We start from the raw sequence: 12,399 nt of genomic DNA, 5'->3' as shown, positions 1-12,399 counted from the left end.
AAATTAATTTCAATAAATATAAATTTATTTTTATATTTACTATACTTTTTTAGCAATAATTAGTTATTTTGTTAATTTAATGAAACCTAAATTATAAAACTTTCAATTTTTCAAATAATTAATTGGAAAATTTTAATAATTTCTGTAAGTATTGGCTACTACATTTATAATTACCATAATTAGTGGAACTATATTAATGGGTTGGGGGGTGTTATAGGTTTAGGGGATGACCCCTAGGGTAGGAATGGCAATGGGCAGGTTTGGGGTGGGGATCATACTCCTCATCCCAACCTCAAGTTTTAAACTAATCCCTATCAAAAATTTTAGCCAGCATCCCCCGGTCCTCGACAAACTAATCCCTGATTTTTTTAATTAAAAGTTTGTTTTAGAAAGGTTTTTATTTGAAATAAATCAAAAATTAAAATACAAATAATAATTTAAATACTTTTTGATATATATAATATAAATAATATTATAAATAACATAGATAATATTATATATTTAATATATATAAGGGTTGGGGCAGGGTGTGGAGAGTTGTGGACTTCACTCCTCGTCCCCAATCAGGTATTTCTATTAATTCCATCCCCACCCTATCCCCAGTAAAGCAATCTCTATCCCATCCCCGCCTGATCGGGGAAGACTAGTACTTGGTGGGGATGGAGAAAATTTCCATTCCCTACCCCCGGGTTGTATAAGTCTATAGAACAATAAATTTTAAACCAATTCCATGTATCAGATGGGACCGCTATATATATATATGAAAGAAAGAAAGAAGGAAAAGAAGTTGACATGAGATGTGTATTGTAGGATCCAATGTCAACCGTGATGTATTGAACTGTTGCAAGTTGGGCTGGGCTCAAGCCCAATGTTATGGCAGACATAGAGGACCCATTCGACAAAAAGGTTTGAAGATTGGTGAGAAGAGCTCGCGTGCAGCTGAAAAAGAAGAGATAATTATAGGTAGGTGGTAAGGATGCAACTTGGGCTGGATTGGCCTGAACCCAACCCGAAAATGTTGGGTTGGATTGAGCCGGGTTGATGTTTGGGTTAGGGTTAGGGTTGAAATTCATGAACCCGACTTTACTTTGGGTTGGGTTAGGTTTGACCCCTTAGGCAAACCGAACTCGACTCTATAATACATGTCATATATAAATATATATTATATGTGATATATAACATACAATGATTTGTTTAGATGCATGATATTTGAATAGCCCCCACCACATAGTATCATGTATTTCTTTTAAAATAATCACTTCATTTAATCCTAATCAGAAAGACAAACCTTAATAACATTAATTTATGTATTTTGAAAATTTTATTCTTCATCTCCTCTATATTGTTTGTCGCCCAAGAAGATCTATCGTAAGTCATAACACTTGTTTTTCTGAATTTTGTACCAAAAGAACAAAAAAAAAATGTCAAGAAACAAGTATTAATGAAACATAGGATTAATATATGTACTGAAAGTTGAATTAAGAACTAAAATCGAGAAATTCTATAAAATTTTAAGGGATGGGAAGAAGGTTGGATTGAGCCCCTCCCAATCTGAAATTAACTTCGCTTGAGTTGGGTTGGGTTAGGATTGAAAGAATTTAATTAGGGTTAGGGTTAGAGTTAGAGTTGAATTGGTTGGATTGAAGGTCGAATTGGGTTAGGATTAAGGTTGGGGGTTTAAAACTTAGGATTGAACTAGGATTAGCCTGAACCCAACCTAACCCGGCCCGCAAATTTTGTGTCTACTACGCGCCTCGTATTAACTATTAACTATCATTCATGCTGAGCGTAAAACAGTTGTACATTTGGGACTAATTCCCGGAAAAGCACCAACTACCAACTCCCGTAGGGCCCATCTAATGCAATGGATCATCTTGACAATCTTCATGATCAGAGGTTGTTCCTAATTTCCTATCGTCTATTGATCCACATAGATGTTCAGCACCGTCATAGCTTTTCCTTTTTTTTTATTTCTTAAGCGATTCAAAATAAACCATTTAGTCTCGGTTTCAAAAGAATGCAAATACAAAATAATCCGGCTCAGTTTGAAAGGAGTATAAATATAAATGTGCAGAGTGTAAAATCTTATATTTTATATTATTTTGTATGTATTTGCATTGTATACATTTGTATTTATACTTCTTCTAAATTGAGCTTTAGAAGGAATATAAATACATACAAAATAATATAAAATATATAGCTTTACAATCTACATATTTATATTTGTACTCCTTTATTTGCACTAGTATAAATGTATGGGAGTACAAATGTAAAAAATGCAAATTATTGTTAAATTTTACTTTATTCTATTTTATATTTTAATTTACTTCATATATACTGCAATCAAATAAAATAAACTAAAAATAAAAAGTCTGATCTCAAACACAGCGTTAGTGATTCCTTTTTCGCAAAAACCAAAAAAGTCTGATCTCAATTAAAAAGTAGCTGAGATTTGTACCAAGCGCCAAGAACTGAATGTGGTGGCTCTTATTGCTAATCATCCACTCTAATTTTGTACACTTGGTCGTTAGTTTCAAAAAAAATAACACAACAGAGATCAACATAGAATGGAGTAACTCCTGGACCTGGACCTCCTCAACCAAGATGTCGATCCCTCTCTCTCTCTCACTAGAGAAGAGAATTAGGCTATGTTTGGTTTGAAGAAAAAAAATAGGGAAAGGAAGGAAGAGATAAAGAAATCAATACAAAGATTGTAAAGATTATCTTGCCTACCCCTTCCTTTCCCTACATTTTTTTTTAAACCAAACATAGCCTTAATTAATTTTGGAGAATTTATGGAATAACTCACAGAAATGAAAAGCTTTTCATGAACGAGACAGGAATACAGGATCCCCTGCAAAACCCGTGAATTGCTTCATGAATCATGATCTGACTTTTTATCGTCTTTTGTTGGCATGGACTTACCTGGGGCTGGGCGTCAGGTATCTTGGAATTGTTGATGTATTTGCATTGGTTACACAGTAAAGCTAAAACAAATTATGCCCATACAAATTTCAATGAGAGTGCATATCTGCTCCCAACTTAATGCTACCTATACGCTTCCAACATGTTCTACATCTGCATACTTTTTGTCACAATAATCATATTGGAAGTATACCTAGAGCAAAACAATCATCTACTATTATTCCTTCCCCATAATGACCAAAACACCCAAATGTCGTTTTTGTTTTTTGGAGTGTGCCCTTGAGACATTACTAATAGAGACGAACAGCTTTTATTTGAATTTGATGCAATCATGCAATGCCACCTTGGAATGGCCCCCACCTTAATTGTACCTGTATATGCTATCGGAACGAATGGGAGACCATCATGGGACGGGACCTACAGTACGTGGGTAGCCCCATCTAATAATCTGAAAATCCAATCCCTGCATTTAAATCATAACATCTGAAAATTATGACCTTAAATGTAGTGCAGTTCCCTATGAAATCACTTCATATAATTCAAGGTGGGGTCATGACGATAAATCAAAGGTTTTAATTTAATTTAGTTGTTTCGGTGCACGACTAAGATACTATCATAGCAAATGTGGGTTGCCTGGATGCGAAGCAGGATTTGCTCTTCACAAATGAACGTCTTACAGGCACGGTGATTAATAATAATTAATAAGTACGGGAAATATTCCCAATGCATGGTTGAATGTACGTGTAAGACGCTTGGCGTGAGGAGCAGATCCAGTCTCCATGGATGCGGTCACGAACCATCATGATAGCCTGCTATTTGCTAATTGTCTTTTTAAGAGAGTATCAAGTCTTGACCATTGGTTTTTAATCAGATTGATATTTATTCCATTTTACACTAATTACATGGTTACCTGTCTGCCACATAAGATGAAAAACAGATCCACACCGTGTTTAAGTTACACTTTTGGTTCGTGTTAAAGAACATTCATGATCCATTGTTTTTTTAGGGCCGCCAATAGGTTGGGCCCGACCTGATGGATATGATAGGATCAAACTGATTGTATTGGCTTTAGTTCAAGGATTTAGTCCAATGGGTTGGTTCCAGTTCTACCTATCACAAATAGGGGTGGCAATGATACGTGTTTTTTACGAGTTATTTGACCTTGGCTCGTGAAAAACTCAATTTGACTCGGTTTTAATTGAGTTCGAACTCAAGCTCGAACCCAGATTATAGGCTCGATTAATAAACGAGTCGAGCTCGAGCCTAATAGTGTTCAGCTCGTGAGGCTCGCAAGCTAGTTCGAATGTATGTATATATATATAATTAATTTTAGAAAATAATATATAATAAAAATATTATAATTCTTAATTTTTTAAATATCAAATAAAAAATAATTTTTATATATAATTTTTAATTTTTATAAAATATTTTTTCTCAAGCTCGAGCTTACAAGGCTATGACTCGAGCCGAGCTCTAGCTCGAGCTCGAGCCCTATACTTCCTAGGTGATTGGTATATATATATAATTTTAGAAAATAATATATAATAAAAACATTATAATTCTTAATTTTTTAAATATCAAATAAAAAATAATTTTTATATATAATTTTTAATTTTTATAAAATATTTTTTCTCAAGCTCGAGCTTACGAGGCTATGACTCGAGCTGAGCTCGAGCTCAAGGTTTTAGCTCGAACCGAGCTCTAGCTCGAGCTCGAGCCTTATACTTCCTAGGTGATTGGTGAACCAGGTTCATTATAATTGGTTTCATTAGGGCAGACCCGATGAACCTGAGGAACTAATTGGCTCGATTCTAAGTCTTAAATTCTAAATCCTATGATCTAGTTAGATTTCAAGATCTCAAATGGATTGGATCAGATTCAAATCAGGGTATATTCAAATAATAGTAGATACGATTGGACCTTACAAATGCTGATTCAAATTCAAATTCAAATCTATTAATAATGTCAGATATCCAAATATGATATGCTCCAATTTAATTTCTTAAAAAAAATAAAAAATATAACAATTTATATAAGGAAAAACTAAAAAATACAAGTATTTTCTTTAATTATTTTCATCACAAAATAGAATTGGATTTTGGGTCGGATTGGGCAGGATCATAATATGATCCATTTACACCGCTAAGGACTTTCACGTTTCTTGTTGATTCAAGACGAATTCTACCTAATTCCGATCCAAACCCGACCAGTTGACAGCCCTAAAATAATATTTTTCCTTTTAAAAAAAATAGGGCTGGCCCATATTGTCAAAGTTAAGAGATGGGTCGGACCATAGTGCAGAAACAAAAACCGCGTTTACGGTGTAGACATGATGGAGGGTCCCAGTTGTTGCTTAGGGTGGGGGTCCCACACTCCCTCCCACTGAGTAAAGACTAAAATGGAAGGAAAATGATGGGAGGTGGCAGGCACCAGGCAGGGGCATAAATAAAAAGAGTGAAGTTTCCTTAAGATCATGGCATCCAGCCATCCCACTCACATTTTTTCATTTTTGTTGTTCATGGATCTTCGGACATACTCAACTATTTTCGCCTAAATTAAAGCATAAATTATTAATATTTAAACATTAAAATCTTTAAAACTAGGCACGTGCAAGGTGAAACCCTAACCCTAACCCTCTCCTCTCCTCTATTGTCTTCCTTCGTACCACAGTCGCTACAACTAATTTCATTTACTTCTAACGAAAGTAGTTTATAGTTACACGGATACGGGATAAGAGAAGAGATAGCCCTTCTCTATCAGAATTACCCAATTGCCCCTCCACTAACAACAAAACCGCGTCTTTATCCTCACGAAATCACCTAAATACCCTTCTGAGTTTTTGAGCTTTGTCTGTCGAGAAGAAAATACAAAATAGGCACGAGCCAACGGTAAGTAACTCGGACCGATTAGACCGGAACAGCCGTTCACCAATATTAATTATTAAAAATCTGAGAATCGGTCCACTAGTGGACCAGTCTACTTAAATACCACAAAATGACAGAACTAGTCATTTACAAGCTTAAAAAAAATATTTATTCTTAATTACTAAACCGTTGATGTCATTCGGTCTAACTTTTCTTTTTTTATTCTTTTTCTTTCACAAGTTATTACTTATCATTAGGTGAGAGGCGCATTCCTGTCAGTATCAGAAGGGCTATCAATTCAGACTAATAAGAGATTTATCCGGAAATTTTGACAAAACAAAATCCCGCCAGCTTTGAACTTGGAGGGTTGTATCAAAGTTGAAAAGTGAAAACCCACATTGCGGTCTCCGGTTTCGGTTGCAGTGCAATTTTATTTGCACTAGTACAAATGCATAAGAGTGTAAGTGAGAATAATGCAAATTTTGGTTTAATCTTGTCCTTTGGGCCTAATTTCACTTGAGTATTTTGATTTTAAAACGTGCCAATTCAGTATCTTAACTTTCAAAACATCCCATCTTAGTTTAACATCGTTAACCACCGTTTAAATAGCATATGCAATGGATGCAAATTTCCTTCAAATATCATCTAATTTTCTTTTCTAACCATCCAAATGTTCTTTGAGTTGTTCATCATTGCTTTGTTTCAAACTTAATTTGATGATGAACAGCATTTTATTTCCAAAGATAATTTTGATATTTTCAAAAGATTTAAATCACACATGTCATCGTATAATACAGATAACCAACTGACTACTAACAACAAAGAGTAAGTTAAGGCTGCGTTTGACCGCAACCAAACGCAGCCTTAATTTAAATCCAAATAATTGGATAAGAATTGAAATAAAATCAATGAAACACTGGACAGTAGACAGGGATAAGAATTTTGATTTTGATAGAACATAAGGGCATTCTGATAATTCTACTCATGTCCTTAATTGTCTAATATTAACCTACTCCGTTCGACCGAAGGTCCCTCATCATGTCCATCACTCATTCAACATCATCGCCATCATCAACGTTTTCCTGCTCTGTAACGCAAAAATAAAAAATAAATAATAATAAAACACCTTCACAAAGACCCCATTCGCGATCCTCAAACCATAATCTCCATGAAAGTTTCAGTTCATACCACCTATTTTCCCGTCGTATCTCCTTACACTTCAAGCTCTAATTGCAAAAATGTCGGTTTTTACGTCGCATATATCCTTCTTTCAGTCCTTCATGGCTTCAAAATTACCTGCTATTCTTAAAATATCTTGTTCTTGAGTTCAGACAATATCCATCTCTAGAATCTTTTTTTCCGATTTCCTGTGCGAGAAAAAAAAACGTGTCTGTTGCCTGAGAAAACTGGGTTTTGTTATTTTTGCTTTGTTAAAAATTTTCTGCGTGTTTCGAAAAAAATAAGTCATTAAAAAAGTCACTTTTTCTTCGGATTCAAGCTTTGATGGTGGACAAAGTGCCTTTCATGGCTTCCAAAAGGCTTTTTTTATTTTTTGGTAATTTAAATCGTTCCTGTAAATGTTTTTTCAACTCCCTTTGAATACCATTTCAAATGACCAGTTCTTGCCTTCTAACCTCATCAATTTTCAAACTTCATTTTTTTTCTCTTTTTCATAAAATTGGGTCTCTTGATAGCTTGAAGAACCTGGGAATTTCTCAGTCTCCATTGCTATTAACTCCAAATTCTTCTTCCAGTTGAGAGACTGCAGGCTGCAGCAACCCCCATCCACAACCAATCAAAATCTTCTCCACCTTGGTCGATCTCTGCAACTGTAAGAAATGCAAGGAGCCCAACCCAGAACAGAAATTTCCCACGAATTCCAAGCCCAAATTCAATATTACAGACCAAGCATCCATACCAGGAGGGCAAACCTTACTGTGAAATTTCAAGACCTTTATGGGTTTACCGTAGAAGGGAATGTCGACGATGTGAACGTATTGAACGAGGTGAGGGAGAAGGTGAGGCAGCAGGGTCGTGTTTGGTGGGCATTGGAGGCCAGCAAAGGCGCAAATTGGTATCTGCAGCCTCAGATTTCTTCTGAAGGCATCGTCGTATCCCCTCTTAAATTGTCCGCCCTCAACAACGCAATCACATTGAAGAAGCTAATCAGGAAGGGAATCCCACCTGTCCTACGGCCTAAGGTCTGGCTTTCGGTGTCTGGGGCGGCCAAAAAACGGTCGACGGTGCCCGAGAGTTATTACGATGACTTGATCAAGGCTGTTGAGGGGAAGGTTACACCTGCTACTCGGCAGATCGACCATGTAAGTTCCCGGGCTTCTTGTTTTTCATGGATTGTTGTGACATTTGGAGCATTGTTCCCTCACTTCTTGATTTCTATTTTCAGATTTTATGTTTCTCTTTCTCTCTCCCTCTACAAGGTGTTTTTTTGTTTGTTTGTTTGTTCTTTTGTTTATGTCAAGTTTGATCACTTTGAGAGGTGGATAGTTTGCAAACAGGTATATATTTGCAATCATATGATATGAGATTGGGAGAGAACATTACAGGACAAATAGGAATTCTACTCAAATTCCACAATTTTGATTTGAAATGAAACAAATGATCATCAGAGTTCCATAAGTCCTCAACATTGTCCAGTTAGGAACTGACTTCTATTAAGTTAGGTCATCTCTCATTTTCATATATAATGTAGCACAAGGATGAAAATTGAAGCAATGGATAAGTTCTTTTGAAAGCTTGGATTTTAAGTACTTTTATTTCTATCTTTTCTTTTGTCTAGGTAAACACTGCATTACTATGACGCATCTGCCTTTACCTTGAATTATTACATTTACTCCAAGAATATAAGGCCAAGCTGAAGATCTCTTGGATGCTACCGTCAGAGACTTAACAGTTTATGAAAGTATTGGATCTCTAAGTCAGTTGCATGAATATCTGATTATGCCATGAAGATGAGGGAAAATTGAAACCATAGATTTTGATTAAATCATTTAATTTGATTAATAGATAAGAGAAATTAGATCTGTATCCAGTGCACCCCTCCCAAGACCCCAAATGGCTGTGACCAACAGTGGGTAATGGCTTTTTAGATTGTGTACAATAATGAAATGGCCAAACCAGTAATGTTTATCTTATTGTTGTTTTTGTGAATACAGTAGAATTTTATGATTTAGTAGTAGGCACCAGGTTAGATCGCTTAAAGCCTCTTTCTTTACACATTTGACAATAATTGTAATAAATATGAGATCACACATATATGCACTTCGTTAAATTTAGTACGAGATAGCAGAACAACCAGGACTGCCTTAGCAAACCAGTCGAATTACACAAAAAGAATAATCAAGAAATTGTTATTATTTGCTATAAATACCTACGGCTAATGTCTATAAAAGGTGAGACACTCAATATGGCTTACAGAATACAGATTACTTAGAGTATATCAATGAACTATACTTTGAGCATTCTGGCATTCATTCAACCAGATCCTAAGAACTGAGGCACATGCACCCTAGCATATTAGTTCCTTCCTGTTCGTAACTGAGTTCTGTCAGATGTGAAATTTAAAATTGCTTCTGCCCAGGTGACCATGCCAGCTTGCTTATCGATCTTTATAGATACAATGTAGAGTCCAGATTACATGAATTGATAGCTGGTCGTGGCTTTGAAATTAATGAATTTCCTAGTTACATGTTGAAACAGAAAATTGAGTTAATGCCTATGCTGAAACTATGCAGGATCTACCACGGACTTTCCCTGGTCATCCATGGTTGGACACTCCAGAGGGTCATGCAGCTCTTCGACGAGTCCTTGTTGGGTATTCTTTCCGGGATTCAGATGTTGGGTATTGTCAGGTGGGTCCAGCTTACTTAAATCCTGGTGAAATTTAAGTTCTGTTATCATGACTAAGGCTTGAATTTTCCTTGTGCAGGGTTTGAACTATGTGGCAGCGTTATTGTTGCTAGTGATGAAAACAGAAGAAGATGCATTTTGGATGCTTGCTGTCCTCTTGGAAAATGTACTCGTGAATGACTGCTACACAGACAACTTATCAGGCTGCCATGTTGAACAAAGGGTATTCAAAGATTTGCTTACTAAGAAGTGCCCAAGGTAGCCCTTCTTGTCCTATTTCTTTCTAGTTCTTTTTCGAATTCTATATTCAAAGACTTCTTTACTAAGAATTACAGAAGCTAGTCCTCATTTTCTCCTCCCTTCCACTTTTCTTTCTTCAATCTAGCTGGTTAATTGGCTTCCCTTGTCTATTGCATGGTTTGTTGGTCCCTTCTTTGAATCCGAACATCTCAATTCAGAATCGCAGCTCATTTGGAAGCTTTGGAATTTGATGTCTCTCTTGTTGCCACTGAGTGGTTTCTCTGCCTCTTCTCTAAGAGCTTGCCTTCAGAGGTCAGAAAATAGTGTCAGTACCTTTTCTTCTTTATTGTTCTTTTCCCTGGCAGAAAGTGTGAAACATGTTTTAAGCATGTCCTATGACTAACCTTTTTACCTGCTGGATTATTCAGACGACTATGAGGGTCTGGGATGTCCTTTTCAATGAAGGAGCTAAGGTCTTGTTCCATGTAGCTTTGGCCATCTTCATGGTATTGTCTCTCTTTTACTCTGTGTGTGTGTGTGTGTGTGTGTGGAGGGGGGTGGGGGTTAATTTATGAAGAATCATTTAAAATTACAACTCAAAACTCTTAGAAGTTACCAAAGAAGAGGTTTAAGCTCTGCCAGTTATTACAGATGAAGGAAGAGGAGTTGTTGATGACCTATCAGATTGGCGATGTGCTCAATATCCTACAGAGAACAACCCATCATCTCTTTGATCCTGATGAATTATTGACAGTAAGTGAGATATCCTCTAACCTTATTTCTATCTACAATATCATGTCTCAAGTAAGCATTGCCTTTGAAGTATTTACCTCTTATTCATCCATCACTCTGTCCAAATTAGCAACTTAATTGCTGAAGTTGAAAACCTAAGCATAGCCTCTTTGCATAATTCTGCAGGTAGCCTTCGATAAGATTGGATCAATGACTACCAACACTATAACAAAGCAACGCAAGAAGCAAGAGCCTGCAGTAATGGCAGAGCTTGATCAAAGACTGAGACGGTTAAATTCTTTTCAATCGAATGACAAATAACCCGCTGCAAATAACAAAGCAATCACATGATGTGTTATCTCAAACACCCCGGCGAGAGTCCACTGCCCCTTGTGGGTTGGGGTGAGGCCGTGAGGTTACACTCCACATCATCACAAGGATATATAGAGGTGAAAGTGAAACTTTTCTTTTTTTCTTTCTTTCTTTTTCCTGGCTTTAGTCGGGGCGAATGTAAAGTCTGAACGCTGAAAATATTTATACAACTTTGCATTCCAAACCAGGGCTGTGGTGATAATTTATCCGCCCTGTAATTGGATTGGAATTCAGTATCATGCCTTCCGTTTAGGTTGAGCGAGACTCAATACCAATAATTCCGGTGTAGTCACCAGGTTTGTGGCGTTCCCTTAAATTCTGAATTATGATGAATAACCTGCTGGAGCCTGGAGGGATACTTGGGTGTGGGAGGAAATGACTGAGAAGGTATTGGGGAATGATTCAACTTGATTTTTATTTTTTTTCACCCAACGTCTCATTAATTTTAGGTATGGATTTCAACTATAAATTACTAGATGTCTATAATTAACTCCCTAGCCCTAATCAAGGCCAACTATCTTTAATGCCAGATGGTCAGCTTCACTAGTATTCCCGTATAATTTGTTTTTTGTATGTTTGCAAGTGGATTTAGACTTAAATCACTAAATCAGCCATATGAACATGACAGCTCTTGTCACAACGTCGTATCTCAGTATGTTAATAGAAACAAGATGATTCTAACCAGTGTTTTCAAAACCAGACCGGACTGGATGGTTGGACCAGAAAACCAGGAATTGGTCATCTGATCAGTTCTGTTTTACCCCAAAACCACTTTTTTGACAAAAAACCATTGATTTGGTCAGCAAATCAGACAATGGTTTTTGGCCTCTTTTCTTGTTTTTTAATTTATTTAATTTTTTATTTTATTTTTTTCAGAACAGGCTCTCCATTCAGACCAGACGGTCAGACCATTCGACCCAGGAACCAGATCGAAAACGATTCCCTATCCAGTCCTGTTTTAAAAATCTTGGTTCTATCCTTTAAGCTATGCTTTACAAAAGGTAATTTATCTTTCAAATATTAATATAATTTATGCTGGTTTCTTAGAGTGCACATTTTGATTCAACTATTTACTGACATTTTATAAATGGGTCTATGAATACTAAAACATAATTCCTTGTATACCTTACAGTCATCTGGTGATTTCTTCACTGTATTTATGTCATCCAAACTCCGAAGAACATCCTGACAAGTTTCTTAAAATCGTTTTTTTAATATTATCTGCAATTCTAATACTAAAAACCTTGAAATTTGTATTGTATCATTTGTATGCATTAGCAAATTGTATTGAATGTCAGCATTTTTACGCAAGAATCGCAGGTTCAAGTTTCTTGCACCTTAATTTCAATTTAGCTTTGTTTGTTCACGGTATACAATATCAAAGCCATTTTTTATTAAT

The 12,399-nt window shown here is 36.1% G+C and overlaps 1 protein-coding gene and 1 long non-coding RNA gene across 2 annotated transcripts; both read left to right on the top strand.

Annotated features, from left to right (window-relative positions):
• Window positions 1-6,850: 6,850 nt before the first annotated feature.
• LOC104594164 (uncharacterized) lies at window positions 6,851-11,233 on the top strand. The gene is made up of 7 exons (XM_010254339.3): window positions 6,851-8,110; window positions 9,542-9,658; window positions 9,736-9,914; window positions 10,115-10,208; window positions 10,325-10,402; window positions 10,548-10,649; window positions 10,815-11,233. Exons 1-7 carry the CDS (start codon window positions 7,628-7,630, stop codon window positions 10,947-10,949), a joined length of 1,188 nt encoding a protein of 395 aa, XP_010252641.1. The 5' UTR covers window positions 6,851-7,627; the 3' UTR covers window positions 10,950-11,233.
• Window positions 11,234-11,874: 641 nt separating this feature from the next.
• Window positions 11,875-12,315, top strand: LOC109114494 (uncharacterized). Its single transcript, XR_002022529.2, has 2 exons — window positions 11,875-12,001; window positions 12,133-12,315. It is a non-coding gene; the product is annotated as an uncharacterized LOC109114494 (long non-coding RNA).
• Window positions 12,316-12,399: the final 84 nt, after the last annotated feature.

This window comes from Nelumbo nucifera, chromosome 1 (assembly GCF_055504915.1).
Source record: "Nelumbo nucifera cultivar China Antique chromosome 1, China Antique-T2T, whole genome shotgun sequence".
Lineage (NCBI taxonomy): Eukaryota > Viridiplantae > Streptophyta > Magnoliopsida > Proteales > Nelumbonaceae > Nelumbo > Nelumbo nucifera.
The sequence above is the reverse complement of the archived record's forward strand: the minus strand, read 5'-3'. Positions and strand labels throughout refer to the sequence as shown.

What these genes read in the sequence shown, in the direction of transcription:
- LOC104594164 (XM_010254339.3), top strand. Translation starts at nt 7,628, where the DNA reads ATGCAAGGAGCCCAACCCAGAACAGAAATTTCCCACGAATTCCAAGCC. An exon ending in CTACTCGGCAGATCGACCAT is followed by an intron (nt 8,111 to 9,541) that starts GTAAGTTCCCGG and finishes GAAACTATGCAG; the next exon opens with GATCTACCACGGACTTTCCC. An exon ending in CAGATGTTGGGTATTGTCAG is followed by an intron (nt 9,659 to 9,735) that starts GTGGGTCCAGCT and finishes TTCCTTGTGCAG; the next exon opens with GGTTTGAACTATGTGGCAGC.